The sequence below is a fragment of the Neolamprologus brichardi genome, chromosome 7 (genome assembly GCF_056152115.1).
Source record: "Neolamprologus brichardi isolate AB-2024 chromosome 7, ASM5615211v1, whole genome shotgun sequence".
Taxonomy (NCBI): Eukaryota; Metazoa; Chordata; class Actinopteri; order Cichliformes; family Cichlidae; genus Neolamprologus; species Neolamprologus brichardi.
Window position 1 is genome coordinate 58,561,824 of NC_142110.1, and position 21,191 is coordinate 58,583,014.

The following is a 21,191-nucleotide window of genomic DNA, read 5'->3' on the forward strand; positions in this document are numbered from 1 at the left end:
CTTTGGATCTTGATGAGTTGACATGCTCACCCTGGGAGCTGCTATGCCCAGCAGCAGCAGTGGCGATTGCAAAAGCTGAAGCTGGTGACATAGAGCAGCGAGAGGTCTCCCCTGATGTAACTGCAAGGAGTCAAAAACATTAAAAACAGCAAGAAAAAGAGAGCCTGCTCTCTTTACACAGTCTGTTATAAATAATGTGTAAATATGTTTGTGTTATTGGTAATCATCATATTATGAGGACATAAATCTGTTTACATAGTCATCTCATGTGAAAGTTGTTTGGCATGGGGACCAAAAAGAAAGTCACCAAAAATAAAATTATTAAACGAATATAAGTGGTGTTGTGAAGGTACCTGTGGGGTTTCCACAGCTCTTCCCACATAGTACCAGCGTACACCAGCAACCAGTGTAATGAGCAATCAAACCTCAAATCAGGAAAAATTACTATAACTATAAAATTACAATAGAGGTGTAACTGGTAGGGGTTACACCTCTATTGTCAGCCACCTTGACCATTCAAAGGGGTCTGCCTCAGCTGCCATGCTGCCATACTCAGATCCCAACATTTTTGAAACATCTTGCTGCCATAAAATTTAAAATAAGCTAATATTTTTCATGAAATACTAAAATGAATCAGTTTAAACAAATATATTTTCTATGCTGCACCATGAAAAAATAAAACCATGTTTAGTGTACTCATTGTTTTCCATGCCTCTAGAGCCTTTAGAAAATTGTGTGTGTGTGTGTGTGTGTGTGTGTGTGTGTGTGTGTGTGTGTGTGTATTTGGTACCTCCCGATTGACGGTAGCGGAGATGCCTCGGTGTTGAAGGCGAGCGGCAGGGGGATGTGTCACCTGGCTCACTGGTAGCTGGTGACTCAGGAATGAATTTGTCCAGGGATACTGACTCCAGGACAGCTGTTAAGGAATATACTGCATGTAACATCTGAAACAAGTATTGGAGCATTTTTTAATGACTATACAGTACTGAGGGTAGAAAACAATCACGTGGTAGTGTAAAACACACAGAGAACAAAAGTAACTTAAAATATTATTAGGGACTCTAAATATCAAGCACATGCTGAAAATAAGCCATCTCCTATCTAAGATTAACAAGTTAACTGAGCCGCCAAGCAATCCCAAATGACATGGACCAAACACAACCCCAATTACTGTTACACTGCTAACCTAGTCTCTTAACCCTTTGAGATCTATGATGACATAGATTTCAAAGGCCCTAACCCTAACTGTACTCTAAACCTACATTTAGGAGAAACTTTTTTGAAAAAAATGTGTGTACATTATGATGTGCATCAGAATGATTTCTTTCTTTGCTGCCTGACTCCTAAGACTGGGGAAAACAATGTAAGAAAAACCAAAAATGATATTCTGATTAACAGGGATAATGAGGGGATTAACAGCTTGAACCCAGTCGTGACAGTACTGAAGTTTGTGTTGTCTCTGATACAAAACGTTTCCTAGTCCCTAAGTCTGTCCTTGTCTGTCCACCATGTTAAGTCCGCGTCTTAGCCTGTCATGTGTTTCATGTCTGCGTGTCCTATGTTGTCAAGCTCATGTCATGTCATGTCATAAAACAGGAATATAACGGGTTATGTTCCTGTTTTAGTTTGAAGAGTTGTGGTGTCCCATGTTCATTCTGTTTAGTTTCACTTCCCCAGTGGTGTCATTATTCTAATCAGCTCCATGTGTTTCTACTATGTTTAGTTTTGCATCAGTTTAGCTTGCCCCTTCGTTTGCACCTTTTTATTAGCCTCAATAAACGGCTTGCCTTTTGTTAATTCAAGTCACGTTCCACATTACGTTTTGTCTGCATTTGGGTCCATTATTCCCTCAACACACAGTCAGCTTCCGCCTGGCTGTGACAAAAAAGCAACCTGCCTGCTGGTAGGGAAACTAGATATAACAAGGCCCGTGGCTTACTGGTTTGCTGTAAAAATAAAAGTGAAGGTTTACAAAATAAAAGTGTGAGGACTGTCTACTAGTAAATTGATCATGGTCTCAGACAACCCTAAAATGCTAAACCATTAATATACACCCCCCCCCCCCCCCCTTCCACCCACCCACCCACCCAAGAAAAGTCTACATGGAAAACACTTTGATGGTAGGAAAAAAAACATGTCTGCATTAATTATACAGCTCTACATATCTTTTGTGACAGCTTAAAGAAATCGTACCGACAGTTAGAAAATTATAATTGTTATTATTTTTAATCTAAAAGGCTCCACAGATAACTAAGCTATGAGTTCAAAAAAGAAAGCAACCTTAAAATGAACACCAGACAGAGTGTTCATGTGAATGATTGAACTTGTGGATTACAAGCTGCTCTTCTGACTGCTATTGGACTTTGGAGAGGGTCAATAGCAAAGTAGAAAGCTCTCTTTATCTTCTTATTGTCATTCTCTTCCTTGTTTGTTAGAGATTTTCTGATCTAATGCTTCAGTGCTGTTTTTATAGTGAGCAGGCTGTCAGCTGTAGCCAGATGGTGATGTAAGAGCACGATTATTCCTGTGTTGGGTAATGGTGACCCATTTATGTCTTTCACTGAGTCTGTTTAGGTGGGCAAGCCTTATCAGGAATAAATGAATGATTAGAGGAGAAAAAGTTCATTAGAGGAGAAAAATGTAAGACTACTTCTGAAACAGATGATACAAATTTTTAAACATGTTTTTAATGTATTATTTTATACTAGTTGACTCTCAGGCATGTGCTTACAAATGTGTTGATATAGGGGTCTCACAGAGTGTGAATCATATGTCTTTGTATTGCAGATACCCACCCCTGCGGAAGCTGCGCCTCAGCTTCCCACAGAAGGCATCAATGCGAGGCAGCTCTCCACTGGCATCCTCCCCTGCAGCTGGACTCAGCTCTGGGGAACTAGAACCACGGCTGAGATCCAGTGGTGCCTTGGTGGAGACAGGGGGTGGTGAGGATACCCCAGAGGCCTGGGGGAGGCTAGGAGACCTTGTGGCGGTGGGTGGAGGGGAGGAAAAGCCAGAGGGCGCCCTGGTAGAGCCAGGTGGAGGAGAGGCGATGGATGGGCTGTGACTAGAGGTTGGGGAGTTGGCTGCAGAAGAGGAACGAGTGGTGGACAGGTCTAGGGCTCCTGTTTTCACACTGATAGGGGAGTTCAGGGAGAGCTTTCGGCAATGCACAGGGGAAGCGGTACGAGAGGGGATGGACAGAGGAGGAGGAGAGGAAAACTTGCGGCACAGCCTTGGCGATTTGTTGTTCAAAGGGTCAGTTCCCCACACGCCCTGGTTGGTTGCAAAGAAGAGCTCCAGGGATCTAAGAGAAAGGAAACTAGCTGATGTGCAGTGCTTGACAAGAACACACTCAAATGATTCACCAGTCCTACTGAGGGTCTTTACTTGGACTGGTCCAGTGCAAGCTGTGTGATCTTCAGACTGTAGTCAGGACAGAGTGACATGATGGACAGACGGTCACATGAATGTTGCTCAATCCTGGGGCAGTGACAGAACAAAAAGAGCATGGAAAAAGGAAGGAAGGAGGATGAAAGGAGCAACACAAAATGTGGAAATGGAAAGACGTGCTGCAGGCAGCTATACATGCTAAACATGAAGGGGGGAAATACATAGAGGATTCATGAATATTACAATGTTACAAATGATGACATGTACCTTACAGGTATGGAGGTGAACGGCTTCTTATAGATGTCAGCCAGCTTGTCGATGACCACAGTAGCTGTGGTGAAGATCCTATAAGTGTGGAGGAATGTGTTGAGGAAATCTATGGAAAGGAAGCGCAGGTCTGTCAGACGCTCTAGCAAGCGCTCCACACTGGCGTATCGGATCTGCGGGACTTTGCAGGAGTTGAGCGTTTTCGAGAAGCAAATGTCAACATCGTCTTTATGCAGTCGAGCATCAGACCTTCAGAAAGAAAATACCACAGTCAGGTTAAATCAGAATGTTTAGGGGAGTTAATCAGCTTCTGGGGGTTGTACCCCAACCCCGACAAATGTGGCATCAATAGAAAGCCCAGGATGTCCTCTTGAGGATGTTAAGAATATACTACATGATGACATGAAAGTCTGGTTCATTTCATATTCTATTTCAATTGTCATTGTAAATCTTAAGAAATCAGGAATGGTTCAAAACTTTAGCACAGTACTGTTAATTTAAAGATACAACATCTCAATGCTAGATTCTGTAAGATTGCAAACTGCAGTCAACAAAGTATAGGCTTTTTTCCCCTATAAAACTGGCTCTGGTAAATCTTTGTGAAAGAAGTCCAATATGAGTCAATGACTCAGTTAAGTTCACTTCCATTCAATGGTAGCAATACTGAGGTGAATTGTTGAGGATATCCTGAACTTTTCTATTGGACAAGTGCTTCTGTTTTTGCTGTTAGCCAGCGTTAGTGAAACTTTCTTTGAAGTAGTTCTAACATTGTTAAACTCCCAAAATTCAAATTCAATTCAAAGTTGTACAACCAATTCTTCTTTTTATGACCATGACAAATATATAAACTTCCAACTACGACTGTAGTTATTTATACTGCACTTTTTCACTCATTTTTTCTTACTTGATCATGTGTGGCACAGAAACTTTGGAGTTTTCCTCAAACACGCTTGTCATCAGGCCGTTGCATCGGATATTATCAATGCACTAAAACACAAAGCAGAAAAAAAGCATGAAACCTTGCCACAGGTAGGTAAATTCAATTCCATCTTTGTACCATTGACTTCTTACCTGGCTGATATCACTTGTCCAGGCAGCTTTCTCCTGGCGGGAAGGAGCCAGGAGAACAATGGAGAAGGACTGACCGTCAGGAGGCTCAACCACAATTTTAAACTCCAGATGGTTAAATCCTTGACTTGCTGCATTGTTGGAAATAACACACAACAAAACAAAACATTAGTCGCACCTCAGTTGAGCTATTATGCATGGAAAAAGGAAATAATGACTGAAGAAAGACACTCACAGTCTTCATCAGTGGCATCCAGTTCCTCAATCAGAGTACACTCGATCAGGGACAACATTCCTCCCTGCTGTTATTGGAAGAAAAAACACAGCTTAAGTTAGTTATGTCACTTTTTATTTAGAAGAATATTTCCCAAAGGAAGAGGGAAAAGCAAAGTAAAAATTCAAAATAATCGTTAATTTTATAATATGAACATTTCTAAATAAAAAAATAGGAAGCAGCTGAATGCTGTTTTTAACATTTCCTCAAATATCCTTGAAAGGATAAAGAGCTGGTCCAGTGTACTGCATCCAGGACAAAAACTGGATTGTTCCTCCTGTATTCAAAGTTCAACTAATCTACATCCTCTCTTCTCTAGTACGGTGGCATAGACCTTCCAAGAGAGGCTGAGTAGTGTGAACCCCTATAGTTGGAGCAGATCCTCTGGTCTCCCTTCTTAAAGAGAGGAACCACCACCCCAGTCTGCCAAATCAGAGACGCTGCCCCATAGCTCCAGACAGTATTTCCAGAACCCCACTGGTTTGGCCAAAATCACCATGGCACGGACCAACCACCTTGCAGCCACAGCTCCTTGCTACAGCCTCAGCAATGGAGGTGCTGAACAATGTCCATTTGGACTCAATGTCCCCAGTCTCCCTTGGAATGCTTTTGAAGTTCAGCAGGAGGTGGGAGTTATAGATCTCACAGATCAGGGCCTCTGCCAGGCGTTCCCAACACACCCTCACAATATGTTTGGGTGTGCCAGGTCTGTCCAGCATCCTCCCCCACCACCTGATCCAACTCGCCACCACAGCTCCTCTCATCACCCAAGTGTCCAGAACATGCAGCTGCAAATCTGATGATGCAATTACAATATTAATCATCAACCTGCGAACTAACATGTCCTGGTACAATGTGCACTTAGAGACATCCTTGTGTTCTCTGCAAATAACAGAGAAGGCGATTGTGGCTCAAGATTTGGGAGTTCGCCTTGTAATCGGAAGGTTGCCAGTTCGAGCCCCGACTTGGACAGTGTAAAGCACTTTCCTCAGGGACTAGTAAAGCGCAATACAAATACCGACCATTTACTAGAAGTCTGTGGCTTGGATCATATAGATATGGTTTGTATCAGACAGATAACAAACTGAGGGGCTACACCAAAGCCTGGTGTAAGCTAAAAAATATTTTGAAGTATGAATCATGGAAGATTCCAATAATAAAAATGTTGAGATGGGAATTAGCATATGTTTCCTTTAATATTTTTCCCTATTATCTTAAATCACAAGACCGTTATCTTTTGTGTGTGCTGATGCAAAAACAGAGCAAGGAAGGCATTCAAGTTTTCTGCTTTGATGGGAAATAAAATTCATGAACATGCTAACCACAATGGAACCAAGATGGCTCCTTTTAGTTTTAATTTTGATTTTGCTCATTTTAACCTTGAAAAATGGTATAATTAATGATACAAATGGTATAACCTTTAAAGACCACCAGTTGGCTTTTACTATTGTTTTATTTTTGATATTATGCTTAGTGGTTTAAAACTTTTAATGCATCAGTGCTGGTTAGGTCTACCTTAGCAAAGAGTTTTCAAACCAAAGGGCACTGCCCATTGAATAAATAAAATGCAAAGTTGTGAACAGGTGAAGCTGACCTTGAGCAAGTGAAGCTTCCCTCCCGATGTTCGGGTACAGATGAGGAAGTGTTTGGTAAAGAGAAAACATTGTTTCTCTCCTTCCTTCCTCAGTGAGAGAGAGCCCAGGCGCACCTTACTGAGAACACCCCGTTCACTGCTGGATGGTAAATGGATGAGAGAACCTGCCCACAAACAATGAGAATGAGTAAACTGATTAAGAACTGGAATTACATGACTTGGTAAAGCATGAAATACAAAGACAGAAGCTCACCTTGTCTGACGAAAGTTTGACTTGTGTCTAAAAGGATGTCACAGCCCTCTACAATCATCCTTTCAATGGCCAAATTCTTCCTGATGTTCTCTGTGTCGCTGACTTCATCATGTATCATCCTGCCAAAACAAACAATGATGGATGGACAATGGATGTTCTGGTCTGCTAGTCATGCTCTTTAAAAATATTTTCTTTCATGGCTAATGTTAGTGTGCCTAGGTCTAGTTTTTATTTTGTTTGTTTATATTTCTAGCGCCCTAAGTTCTTTAGTATCTCCTGATTTCCAGTCTTAGGTTCTGTTTAATATGCCTTTCCTTTATTCAGTGTTATGCCTTTTTCATGTCTCTATCTCAGTGTCAGGTCTGCATTGCCATTCTACGTCCCATGTTAATATTTTCAGTTTTGCTTCCCCTTGGTCTTGTCATGTTCGATAACTCCCAGCTGTGCTCTCCTCCTGTGTCTAATTTCCCTCGTTATCACTCTCTGTATTTAAGCCCTCTGTTTTCCTTGGTCTATCTATGATTGCCATCATTCTCTGCCGTGTGTCTGCCAGCTAGTTATTTGTTTTCTCAGTTCAGTCAGCTTTTTGTTTTGTTTTTTCTGCTGTGCCTCCACAAATCTGCATTTTGGGTCCTCTACTCCTGCCTGCTGCACACAGACCATGACACCTAAAGCCTGCTGAAAGCTGACTATAACGAAGAGTAGACATCAACCTAATTCAATCCACGAACTTAGGTTTGCCTACAGCAATTTCATAGAAGTCTAAAGATTACACAGCCAGACATCCATCAAAGCTTAACATATAAACCTCCCAAATTTAAAATAATTCTAATTGTACTGGTTTCTAATCCAAAATGTTTTTAAAGCTTGTTTGTAGCTTGACATTACAGGTTGATTTGGTTGCCTGGCCCAAGTATTACTCCCAAACTTTTAAATTAATTTATTTCTTATCTATAAGTATTGAATAATTATTCCATAGTTTACTTACGAGGAACACATTGATACAGTTTTTTTTGGGTTTGGTTTTTTTTCCTAGAAGTTTTTGCTGTTATATTACTGACTACATCATCAGCATGCACTTCACACGCTGCTTCTTTGGAGGTGTCTGATAAATCAGAAATATATGGGTTTCTCTCACAAAATTTAAACCTGCAGATTCCCATTTTGCAGTTTTTAAAGAATAATTGCAAACCATTACCTTTAATACACTGCTCTCAGGATTAAAACAATGTCTTAAAATAGCATTCTTGTTCTGAGAAATGTAACTTTTTAAAGCAACAACAAACAACATGACTCACAGTACTCCTCCTACTTAAACAACATCTAGAGATTGCTTAACTTCTGTTAGATGGCGTGTTGCCATTTCACTTAAGTAGCTTGATAGATACTTGTCTTTCATTTCATTTTCCACCTAATTATTGCCAGCATAAAATCTTTACCGTTCTCCTTTCAATAGCCACTTTGTTTCTAATATGATATGAAATCTAATATGGGGTAATTGTTTCTATATAATGAAGAGTTTAAGAACTTTCACTACTTTTCAAACACTGTTGTTGTTTTTTTTGTTTTTTCTTTTCTTTTTTTGCACGCTCTAGTCTAGTGAACTGTCACTTTTCATGTACTACATCAGTACTGAGGCTATTGAGGCAGTTATGTGCTGCAGGTAAAGCCAATTTTAAGCAGAACACTGGTAACTCATGTTTATGTGGTTCATATAAACCTCAGAAACCAAATAACTGATTCAAGCTAACCTATATATATATATTTATTATTATTCAACAACAGTCTGAGTATTTAATCAATACAATAAATTTCTTAAACTGCATTTATAAGCACACACTCACTTTGACAGTTCCTCCAGTTTGGATTTGGCAAACTCAAGACTCTTGCGCTCCACATGCTCATGAGGTGTGTGCGCCAGCAGCTCGTGGAGAGTTCTGATGTAACGGGGAATCTAAAATGTAAAAAAACCCATGTGACCATTAGTGAAATACACCCAGCACTTCTGTAGGAATTTATTGTAAATGGTTAAACCATGAAATCCCATCCAAGCTATTCCAAAAAAGTTCAGAATGGGAAATTAACTTTTTAAATAAGAGACTGTGTGAAAGATCCACCACAGACCAAACCATGTACTCATGCTTTTCAGCATCTACTATTATTAATACGGTTGCATTACACTTCAGACGGCTGCAGCTTTGCAGCCACACACAACAACACCAACACTGCAGGACCTAGTTCAGCCTTTAAGCCAATGAGGCGTGATTGCAGATGCCGCTCAGGTGTCTGCCTCCCCTGCAGTGGCACTGCAGACCACGCCCCACCACAGAGTGAAACAAAGATATTAGAGGTCTTTGTGAATGATGAAAAAACAAAGTTATTTAGATTAATGCAAATAAATTTACTATCCTGCCTTTTGAGCTCATACACAGTATATCAGTATATGAGGGCAAATATATCAGGTCAAGGCATTTAAAAGTAACCATGTTATATGACTAAATATTATACTTTGACTATATAACGCTGTCTTTATTTATTGTATCATCAGTGTTTGTTGCAAATTATTAAGCCTTACAGTTAAGCATATTACATAGTTTTTAAAACAGCAGCTAATGGATTACATTATTTAATGTAAAAAGTACCTGAAGCATTGGATAAGTGAGGAATGTCTCCAGCATCCGACCCTCACAGGCCGCGTTGGATTCATACTGTTTCAGCAGCTTGTCAAAGTCTCTGTTCTGTTTACAGTTTGCCAGCACCTGAAGACTGTACTGGTGGTTACGCACAAACTCCTGGTAAATGTTCAGCATAGGCAGTAGAATATCAAACAGGTCCGCTGGGTGTCAAAAAGAAGTTTAAAAGACAACATCATTGAAGGTTTTCTAGATTTTATTAAGCTTAAAGAAAAAAGATCACATGTAAAAATCCAAGATGTATATTTAACCTAGGACCTGGCGTCCACATATGTGGACATCACATTTTGGGTTGTCTAGACCCAAATACTAAATTTTGCTCCACAAGGGCCTGATATCCACTTACGAGGACATTATACTGCCACTGTTCTATCGAAATTTAAAACAAATGTCCTCAATTGTGGATCTCATTTTTCTCAGAAATAAAAATCGGGTAGAAAAAATTCTTTGTTTTTACATTCATCATGTCCCAATATGTCCAAATATCAAAGAGAAATTAAAAATGCATGCCATTGAAGAGTTCGGGTCTTAGGAGGTTAAATCTCAAACCTGCATACTACACAATGTATTATCAAAAGGTTGTTCTACTATAAAAAGCAAAAAAACAAAAAAGTGATTTATAATAATGGGCCACTTTATTTGTGGCCCACACATATCTACTTCATACAAATCATAATGCAGCAATTCAGTGCATTTATCAACGTGACCATGGTCAAGAAGACCTGCTAAATTCAAACAATGTATTGAATAAGCAAGATTTAAGTGACTTGATGCGTGGTATGATTGTTGTCTGCAAACAGGCTGCTTTGAGTATTTCACACACTGCTAGGACCACAGCCTGCTTCAGTACTTTTGGTACTTTTGGTAACCCTGTTCATCACATTACATGTTTAGTTCAATGTACTTGAAATGGCCTCCACAATCACCAGATCTCAGTCCAATAGAGCATCTTCGGGATTTGGTGAAAACAGGAAATGTGCAACCAACTGCATGCTGATATTGTGTAAATGTGAAAATCTCAGAGGAATTCTAGCACTTTGTTGAATCACTGCCATGAAGAATTAAGGAAGTTCTGAAGGCAAGCGTAGGTCCAACCCACAACTAGACAGGCACACGTGATAAAGTGATTAGTTTGGTTGATCTCCCTTTCAAGTTATCTGTTCAAGCATTCCTGCATCAATCCCATGTCTTCTGCTAATTTGCAGATCGATCCCTGTTTGTCCCATTCTGACCAAAACAAAAATCCATTAAACACAATCTCATTTTGCATTCACCTAAAAAAAAAAAACTTTGCAAAGAATCCTGCTCTTTTGATATGCTATGAGCAGGCACCTGATGACACATGCTGCACTTTAGTTCATTTGCACCAAAAGCTCTTCCTCAGATGCCTTAGGATGTAATAGCAGACGTTTGCATTCATTAATGGTGAACAACCCAGTGAATCTAACAAAGAAACCATTAACACGCTCCCGGTCAAAGCTCCTGCTGGCTTCATGTTTCCAAACTGAAACACTTTCATTTAAAACTTCTATTTGTTTTCTGTCTTGCTGTCAGAAACTCAGTTCTCATCATTAGCCTTGACCATGGTAAATGAAGCACTTTCTACTCTACTTTACCACTCAAATATATACAACATGTCTAACTCACCCATTAACACCGTCACTTTTTTCCATGCTTTTTCTACCCACGTGCCTTCTATCTAATGTTTACACTCCAATCAAGATTTCAGACAGCAACTTGGGGTGGCTGTAGCTCAGGAGGTTGAGTAAGTCATCTACTAATTAGGAGGTTGGTGGTTCAATCCCTGACACTGCTGCAGTCTACATGCCAAATATTCTTGGGCAAGATACCATTCCTAAGTTGCTCTTCAGTGCATCTATTGGACATATGAATGTATGTGTGAATGTTAGACAAAAAGCACTTGCATTAAAAAAGTGCTTGACTGAATGAGGCAACTTGTTGAGTACTCAGGAAGTGCAGAAAAGAACCAGTTCATTTATCATGTACCACTCTAGTCTACTTCCACAGACCACCCTGTTCTATGCAAGCAGTCAGAAAGCTCCACTGGAAGCTTTGATACACAAGAAGATGAGCTACATGTAAATCAGAGGTGTGTGGGGTTTTTTTGGGTTTTTTTTGTCTCTATACATGTAGTAGCAGAACCTTCTGACCACAGCTTATGTTAAAAAAAAAGTGTAAGCTGAGAAACACTCACCCAGAACTAGAGTGGGCCAGTTGGCAATTCGGGCCTTCAGACCTTGATGGAAGATTTCATGCAGAAACATGATGGTCTCACTTCATAGTGAGAGAGAGAGAGAGAGAGAGAGAGAGAGAGAGAGAGAGAGAGAGAGAGAGAGAGAGAGAGAGAGAGAGAGAGAGAGAGAGAGGAGTGAGTTCAATTCACCAAGAATGAGTTTAGTAGTATAACTATAAGGCCAGGAAGGCCGCAAGAAGGATCTAGGTTTGGTGCGTTACCTAGGCGTTACACCTAGACAGTTTATAGAAGCAGTTTGCTAACCAGGCTGCCAAGTGTTAGCTGATGACTTACTACATTCTCATATTTGTTCAGAAATCGATGTGTGACATCAGTATTTTATATCTAGTATATAGTTTATTACAGACTTTATTACAAACTATTAGAAACAGCTGAAATACAGGATTTGTGTGAAAAGTTACGCAAAACAAAAAAAGAGAGAGTTGCACCTGTTGAGGAAGATGCTGCTAACATCATCATGGCGAATGGGAGGTTTCTTGGAACTGGCGGCCATGCGGAGCGGCCTAAGGAAGCAATTCACCAGGATGGAAAGCTGGTGCACGTATTCTGTCTCTGCTTCCACCATGTTGAACACAATATGGTTCCTCTTCCTCATGCTCTCAGCGTGAGGGGAGCAGATATAGTCCTGGACAATGATTTTCCACTTCCTCCGACACAGCCAGCCACGCATGAAACTCTGCACCTGTATAGCCATTGCACACTAAGTTTCTCTCACAACCTTGTCTCTCTACATTTTAATATGCAGTTACAATTCTTTACCATTTTAATTTTTTTAATATCGGGGTCTTCCTCGTCTTGGTTGTTCTGGTGCGGCTGCATCCTTTCCTTGGCTTTGTTCAACACTGTAATCTGCAACAACACAACAACAGCGCCCATATGAAAAAATGTGCAAACAAAATATAAAACATTCATGGGAACATTTTAAAAGGTAAAAAAACAAAACAAAAACAAATAATAGGCCCCAGAATCAGCGGAATCCTGCTGTGATTTAATTTAGGAATCTGCATGCTTTGACTTTCGAGTGTATGTGGGTGCCTGTGTGTGACAGTATGTGCATTTATGTAGCCATGCAGATGCACTCATGCATACCTCTGCTTTGAGCCTCTCAATCTCTGTGTCCTGGTCCTCCAGCTGAGTACGAAGCTGATTGGCTGCAACCTTCTCAGTCTCCATGATCTGGACCAGATGGATGTACTTCTGCATCAGGATGTCACGTTCAATGATGATGTCAGAGTAGCTAAAAAGAGCACAGGAGGACAGTACTGAAGTCGGTTAGTGTGGTAATTTAACATGTACAGAGAGCTTTGTGTGCCAATTTGTTTTAGTTATAGACTTAAACGAATGATCAGGCAGTAACCTGATATTATTGACACCTGCAGTAATATGTCATTGTGGGCAAGTAGAGACATACTTTCTACTGAATGTTACACTAAAAATAGGAAAGACACAGAAAGTGAGACCAGAGAAAAACAGAGGTCGAGTTACGAGATCAAGTCTGTGATGTAACCAGTGCAGCACTACAGCACCAGTGTGACCTAAATGTGAACCGCTGTGAGCAGAAAGAACACACACTTGCACACAAATGCACACAGGCATGTTAAACAAATATGGAACAACATGAGGTAGTGGTGTCAAATCTGCATAAACACACAAAAAGAGCAGAAGGTAGAGTTTGAGTCGCACTTTTCAGCACAGCACATTTTCTCACAAAAAGTGTAGGAACAACAAGATGAACATTGTGGAACATTTTACTACAAGATAATAAGAAGGAAAAGATTTTCATTGTAGTGGAAGGTAGTGAAACAAACAGCATTATCATGTACATACATATTTCATTACAAATAAAGGCCCTGTGTTGTCAGTTTTACCATCAAAATGTACCAGACGTATCAAGAGTAACTTCTGCAGTATTATGTTATACCTAACATTATAAGAAAACTCTTCATCCCTGAAATGCCTTCATTTGATCCAAAACGCAAAACAATAATACCTAGAAAGAAAGACAACATTTTTCTCAGGAACAGAGAGAGGGGACAGTCCAGTCTCTATTCCTGTTTATTCTGCACACCTCAGAATTCCACTGAATTGTGCTAACAGCACACTTTACTTTGTGAGGATCTCTGAATCTCACTCGCACTGACTAAGCTGTACAACTGTGAGGAACCTTGGAGTCATTTTTGACCAGGATATGTCCTTCAATGCACATATTAAACAAATATGTAAGACTGCTTTCTTCCATTTGCGCAACATCTCTAAAATTAGAAATATCCTGTCTCAGAGTGACGCTGAAAAACTAGTTCATGTATTTATTACTTCCAGGCTGGACTACTGTAATTCATTATTATCAGGAAGTCCTAAAAACTCACTGAAAAGCCTTCAGTTAATCCAAAATGCTGCAGCAAGAGTACTGACAGGGACTAGAAAGAGAGAGCATTTTTCTCCTGTTTTGGCTTCCCTTCATTGGCTTCCTGTTAAATCCAGAATTGAATTCAAAATCCTGCTCCTCACATACAAGGTCTTAAATAATCAGGCCCCACCTTATCTTAATGACCTTGTAGTACCATATCACCCTATTAGAGCACTTCACTCTCGCACTGCAGGCCTACTTGTTGTTCCTAGAGTATTTAAAAGTAGAATGGGAGGCAGAGCCTTCAGTTTTCAGGCCCCTCTTCTGTGGAACCAGCTTCCAGTTTGGATTCGGGAGACAGACACTATTCTCTACTTTTAAGATTAGGCTTAAAACTTTCCTTTTTGCTAAAGCATATAGTTAGGGCTGGACCAGGTGACCCTGAATCCTCCCTTAGTTATGCTGCAATAGATGTAGGCTGCTCGGGATTCCCATGATGCATTGAGTTTTTCCTTTCCAGTCACCTTTCTCACTTACTATGTGTTAATAGACCTCTCTGCATTGAATCGTACTTGTTATTAATCTCTGTCTCTCTCCCAACCGGTCGGAGCAGATGGCCGCTCCTCTCTGAGCCTGGTTCTGCTGGAGGTTTCTTCTTGTTAAAAGGGAGTTTTTCCTTCCCACTGTCGCCAAAGTGCTTGCTCATAGGGGGTCATATGATTGTTGGGTTTTTCTCTGTATCTATTATTGTAGGATCTACTGTACAATATAAAGCGCCTTGAGGCAACTGTTGTTGTGATTTGGCGCTATATAAATAAAATTGAATTGAATTGAATTAAGCTGCCCTCCATAACAGGAAGAGTAAATGGTGGATAGAAAGTAATTATGTACTTACATGATGGATGCAGGTTGCTGATGAACTACAAGAGTAAGTTACTTTAGTTGTTGTTAAACTGATGTGTTAAGCAGTTATTTTATACTTTTAGTGCAAGTTTTCAAGGAAACCAATACCTAGACTACTTTTGTGCTTACATTTGGCTTATAGTATATTGTGTCATGGATATAATATCATATGTAAGATTAAAACAATAATCAATGGTAAGACTTTGAGGAGTAATGAAGGAGTGGTCTCTAACAGACACGTTGATGGTTTGGAGGAAATGATTACTGAAGTTAACTCAGAATCAGAATCAGTATCAATCAGGCGGAAACAAAATTAGTATCAATAGTATAGATAGTATGTGTGATGTTTATGAGTCATTTCTTTCGTAACTGTTAAAACCTCTGAAGAAATTCATGATGTCATTACTAGTTAAGTTCCAACAGAGCTCTGACTCTTGGCCAGCATGGCTTCAATGCTAGAGAGAAAGGTTTTTCTTATTTTTTTCAATCAGTGAGGAGTAGTATGGCTTCTTAGCTTCGCAGTTGGCTTTTTTATAGAGCAACAAAAGCTTTTTTCCACAAAATAAAGATCTTCTAAATTAGTGAGATGTAATTTTTTACGCGTTACTTATGGGTTATCTACTTTAAGGTTCACGTTGAGACTCTAAAACTACCCTAGACAGGTAAAGCCGTCTGGTGCTGGTTTAGCTCAGTGGTTGATCTTGCAACCATATGTTACCTGGCCTGAGTGGAGCAATGCAGGATTGAGTCTGACCTGCAGCCCTTTGCTGCATGGCTTTCCCATCTCTGAATAATAATACATTTTATTTAAAGGCGCCTTTTAAAACACCCAAGGACACTATACAGAACAAATGAGACAGGCATAAAAACAGGAAATAAACACACTCTTGCTCTACAGCAGGTATTTTTCAGAGTTTTATGCTACATGCCCTTCCTGATGCAACCAAGGGAAATTTGAATCGCTGGCTGGAATTAAACTAAAAACCTTTCACTTACAAGGAAATATCTAAACCACTGCAGTATGGAGCCATTAGAAAGATCAAGTCGTATACAGATGAAAATACATAAATGACAATATTTTATAACATTGTAAAAGAGTGAAAATTCTTGTCACTTCATACCTGGCCTGCTGGATGCCCTCCACCCATTCATTGCAGTCCAACTCATCCTCTGTTCGCATCTCTAGAGGTTTCTGCCCATCGTGGCCAAAATTGACCATGAAGTAGTACTATGTGAAAGAAAAGAGACAAAAAGTAATGTGACTTCATGCTTGGAAAAAAGATATCTAATCTTAGGTCAGAGTATTTTTTTCAACAGGTTTATTCAGGCTTACAAACTAGACAATGACAGAATTATTATATGTTTTTACCTCAAGTTTAATGAAACTACATTAATGTATGTGTGCAACATACAGTCCAAATCAAAAGATTAAGACCACTTGAAAAATGGCAAAAAAAATCCTGTTTTGCGTGATTGGATCTTAACAAGGTTCCAAGTAGAGCTTCAACATGCAACAAGAAGAAATAGGAGTGAGACACCGAAGCGCTTTTAATTTCCCTTTTTAATTTCAGCTGTCTTGTGAATTCTTGCTTGATGTCATTTTTTGTTGCTATTATCTTTTGTTTGTTAAAGGTCTAGTGTTGGACACATAAATAATTAAGTGACAAGGCCAGGAAACAGTCCAGATTTCAATCCAGCTGAAACTCTATGGTGGAAATCGAAAGAAATTGTCTTTGACAAGAGTCCTATAAAGCTGATCTCTCAAAAGAGAAAACTAGAACCAGCTTGAATAATATAGTAAGTAAATGCCTCGAAAAGCCACTTTCCTTGTATGTCTCAAAAACGAGAGTTTTTGTGTCAAATCTGTTATTTGTTTATTGGCTACAAAGTAGAAAAGATGAATGAACATCCTCCAGCTGCGGTGATAAATTCCATAATTTAAGCCAATTGTTATACACCTTGTATACACGGACTAATGAAAATAACTGTTGGCTGCAGCCCTAAGGAACATCCACACTTGGTTCACATTTTCATATTCAGCTTCCTCGTCAGAGTTCTTGCCCCAAGTAACAGCACAAAGAGCACAAGTAACACTAAAATAGCACACAGAAAACAGACCTGCTTCCTCATGAGTGGAGGTGATAATTGGAAGAGTACAAGGACTCCACTTCAAAATGAGAATTAGTGAAAATAACACGAAGTACATACAGATGCACTTACATACATGCATCTGTAAAGATGAGGACAAAATGATTAGTATCCTCTTAAGACCCGAACGCTTCCACAGCATGCATTTTTAATTTTACTTTGCTATTTGGGCTGATTGGCACCTGATGAATGTAAAAACAAAGAATTACCACTTTTTCTTTTTTTACCTAATTTTTCTTTCTGAGAAAAATGAGATCTACATATGAGGACATTCGTTTTAAATTTTGATAGAACAGTGGCAGTATAATGTCCTCGTAAGTGGATATCAGGCCCTTGTAGAGAAAAATTAAGTATTTTGGTCTGGACATCCCAAAATGTCCACATCCCATTAGGAGGGTATTACCCCTAGTTTTGTCAAAATTTTCAACAAGGGCAATTCTAAACATACTAGTTTTCTTTAAAGTATTGTTATTATTGTTATTATTGTTATTATTATTATTTCAGAAAAAAAAATACTAGGATCAACATTTTTAGCCCATGAAAATCTTTTCTGTGCAATGATGTTCTTTAGCTTGGTTATCTCCACACACAGTGTAAAACTTCAGCAAGAGTTGTCACTTAAGAAAACCACACAGTACAGAACTCTCCTGGAAGAGGTTTGAAGTGAAAGATTACAAAGAATCAGGAAAGAAAACTAGTGAGAAATGTGTCTTAAGACCCTTAGAACAACTCCCAAGTAGGGTTTTAATAGTTTTGCAATTTTCATTAGTTTTTATTTTTATTTAGTTTTGACTTCAGATTTTCAATTTTATATCAGTTTTGATTAGTTTTTACCAATTGTTTGCTAGTTTAGTTTAGTTTTTATTTTTTTTTTGAAAATTCTTAGTTTCAGTTTAGTTTTGATTAGTTTCAGTTATAGTTTTAGTTGTGTTTGCAATAATTAAGTGTAACAAAATCCCAGTTTCATCATATCAGTCATTCTCTTCTGCTTATCCTTGGGTATGTTGCTATTCCAGCTACCATACCCTGCACCCTGGACAGGTCGCCTGTCTGTCGCAGGGCTAACATGCAGAGACAGACAACTCACATTCCCACCTATGGGTTCTTTAAATAAATAAATAAAGGCAGATGAACAACCATTGATACCAGGCAACTATAAAATGTATATCTTGGCCCCAATGAGACTATTAACTCTTGCAGCACCGGGTGTTCGTAATTTTGGTTCAAGTGAATTGATAAACATTTTGAAGGTAATTGACTCACACAGTTGTGTAGATATCCCCGTCCTGTTGTCTCGGGATGCATCACGCTGCCTTGCCTGGGGTTAGCTTCTGTTTTCTGGGGATGAGGGTTGAGTGTGCTCCCTTACCTTCTCAAGGTAAGCTAGGTTAGCCTTCTTGTGTGAGCTTTTCAAGTGCACTTTAAGGTTTGTGGGATTTTTTTCCCTTTAGAAATGTCCCTCATAATTTGTCTGTTTCCACTACAAGACACTTGCTTTATCCAAAACACAGTCATATTCAAAGTAATCCCAAATTGGACACTCATTCCAGTTTTGGTTAGTTTTCCTTTTTTTGTTTTTATTTTTATTTCCGTTAACGAAAATGTTTTTTCACTTCTAGTTTTCGTTATTTCGTTAGTTTTCGTTAACGATTGCTTGCTCCCAAGACTCGAGCAAATGATTGAGAAAGTCGGGAATTGTAGTCTCAAAGAAGACAATCCCTAGAAACCTACACAGGAATGGTTGCACAGAACAGAAAACTACACTTCAAAAGTGTTTCTTATCCATTTACTAGATGCCTATGTTCAAATTATGTGATTTACACAAAGGCGTTGACAAGGCTTGTACTTCTAGAGACAGGCAAAGATAAAGTTGTAAAATTATACCATGACACCAATGAGTGCTTTTCATGAACATGGGTGTAATTTTCACTGTGTACATATTAACCTCCTAGGACCTGGCGTCCACATATATGGACATCACATTTTTGGTTATTTAGACCCAAATACTCAATTTTGCTCTACAAGGGCCTGATATCCACTTACGAGGACATTATACTGCTACTGTTCTATCAAAATTTTAAACGAATATCCTCATATGTGGATGTCATTTTTCTTAGAAACAAAAAGTGGGTAAAAGAACAAATCTGGTAATTCTTTGTTTTTACATTCATTGGGCTCCGATCAGCCCAAATATCAAAGAGAAATTCAAAATGCATGCTGTGGAAGAGTTCGGGTCTTAGGAGGTTAAATAAAATATGAAGCAGAAAAATGCAAATATAAAAACAAAGCCAGTTGTGTTAAAGCAAAACTATATCAAGCTAAATCGTTTCAAGGCTGAACAAGGTAATCATAAACACACTTCAACTTCTGGTTTTTAGTCATTTTACTTAGTGCTATTTAGTGCTTCTGCAGCAGTTGTGGCAGCCAGCATGACTGCCGAGGACACTCAGCAGATGAGCCTGTGCATGTAAAACTTTGGGAAGCGCCATGTATCTTTAAAATTTACAAAAGGTCATTGTAGCGGGGCGTGGCCTGTGGTGCCGTGCAGGGAAGGCAGACGCACCTGCACTGCATCCACAATCATGCCCCGCCATCTTAAATATGGGGCTGTGTCCCATTTCAGGGTCTGCACGCTTGAAGTACGCGCACTACGTACTACATACGGTGCGTACTATAAGTACGAGAAGTGCGGAAGTGAGAGGCTTGTGAAATGGGACGGTATATGCTTCGTCGCGCTGTTCAGGTTGCCTAGCAACCATGATACTGACCGCGAGACACGTTACATACAGCTTTGTTTGACAGAAATGAAGGAGAAAATTGTTTTGTTGGTCAATAATTTTTGTCATGACATCACTTTGATTAGTTGAGTATCTGAGGCTGAGACCACAGGACTGTAAAACATGATTCAAGGGCTTCATTTCTGTACTGAACAGTCATTTAAGATTAGCTAGTAAATAATAATTAGTTAATGTTGTTCATGAGACTAAAGTCATCTCACTATGGTAATGTAAATATAATATGGCCAATATTATAGTATTGTCAGATTATTATGATATATATAATATAAATATAATCTATATCACTGACTTTCAGCTTGTTGTGTTTGTGGATATATGACTGACTTTAATTATCCATAAAATCATCAGATTCTCTGTAAGATTAAGGTCGACTATATGTATATTTAGAAGTAGAGGCTTTAAAACCAAGTTAATGCTGAAAGTACAAACATCACTAGTGTCACATAACTTTGCCGACATGTGGCCAACAGCAATGTTTTAATGTTCTTCATTATTAAACATTCGCACATGAATAAGTGACGTCATATTCAGTACTTACTTTTGACAGTTCACTTTTCGGCCGCTCCCTTCTGCCGTATTTTGCGGCAAAATTATCCACACCCACCGCCGCGCTATGAATTGTGGGATATATGGGACCACGAAGCGTGCACCGGACCACGCTTGATATTTGGGGAAATCGACGGCGCATTTGGAGTATGCATTTCAAGTACACTTCGAATTGGGACAGCCGTCGTCGCGTGGCGGTGACGTAACCGCACTTAAAATGCGTACTTCAAGCGTGCAGACCCTGAAATGGGACACAGCGTGGGACTGGGTCCTGACTGGGGGTTGGTGGTGTTGATGTGGATGTGCACAAAACAATAAAAATGTACAGAACACAACTGGGTCCAACGTGCATGTTCACAGTAGTGCCAAAACCCAGGACGGGAGGCACGGCAGACCCAGGACTGGGTAAGCAGAATGAGGAGCTGGCCAGAATGGTGGCCGAGCTGGCGGCCACGCAGCAGGAGCAGGTGGCGGTAGCACGCCGTTGGCAGGAAGAGGGGCTAGGGATGCCAACTGTCCGGGCCGATTCTCTCTCCCGCTCGCGGGGGGAGGGGAGTAGCATCAGCCGGATGGCTCCCTGGCCTCAGTAGGGCGATGGGGGTATGTGGCGGGGCGTGGCCTGTGGTGCCGTGCAG

At 39.8% G+C, this 21,191-nt stretch overlaps 1 protein-coding gene across 3 annotated transcripts in view; it reads right to left on the reverse strand.

The window, feature by feature from the left end:
• Positions 1-21,191, reverse strand: part of rasgrf2a (Ras protein-specific guanine nucleotide-releasing factor 2a) — a 43,486-nt gene that overhangs the window by 14,147 nt on the left and 8,148 nt on the right. For 2 of the 3 annotated variants that reach the window (XM_087843964.1, XM_006797287.2), the window contains exons 2-18: positions 16,186-16,292; positions 12,904-13,051; positions 12,574-12,663; positions 12,243-12,496; positions 11,755-11,834; positions 9,489-9,682; positions 8,691-8,800; positions 6,847-6,965; positions 6,594-6,757; positions 4,961-5,027; positions 4,729-4,856; positions 4,562-4,644; positions 3,658-3,906; positions 3,388-3,480; positions 2,796-3,304; positions 791-916; positions 31-120 (exon numbers count right to left, since the gene is read on the reverse strand). In XM_087843964.1, the coding sequence (XP_087700090.1) occupies positions 31-120; positions 791-916; positions 2,796-3,304; positions 3,388-3,480; positions 3,658-3,906; positions 4,562-4,644; positions 4,729-4,856; positions 4,961-5,027; positions 6,594-6,757; positions 6,847-6,965; positions 8,691-8,800; positions 9,489-9,682; positions 11,755-11,834; positions 12,243-12,496; positions 12,574-12,663; positions 12,904-13,051; positions 16,186-16,292 (2,611 nt within the window). The remainder of the gene's footprint in view (positions 1-30; positions 121-790; positions 917-2,795; positions 3,305-3,387; positions 3,481-3,657; positions 3,907-4,561; positions 4,645-4,728; positions 4,857-4,960; positions 5,028-6,593; positions 6,758-6,846; positions 6,966-8,690; positions 8,801-9,488; positions 9,683-11,754; positions 11,835-12,242; positions 12,497-12,573; positions 12,664-12,903; positions 13,052-16,185; positions 16,293-21,191) is intronic. The other variant, XM_006797289.2, reaches the window with a different exon arrangement.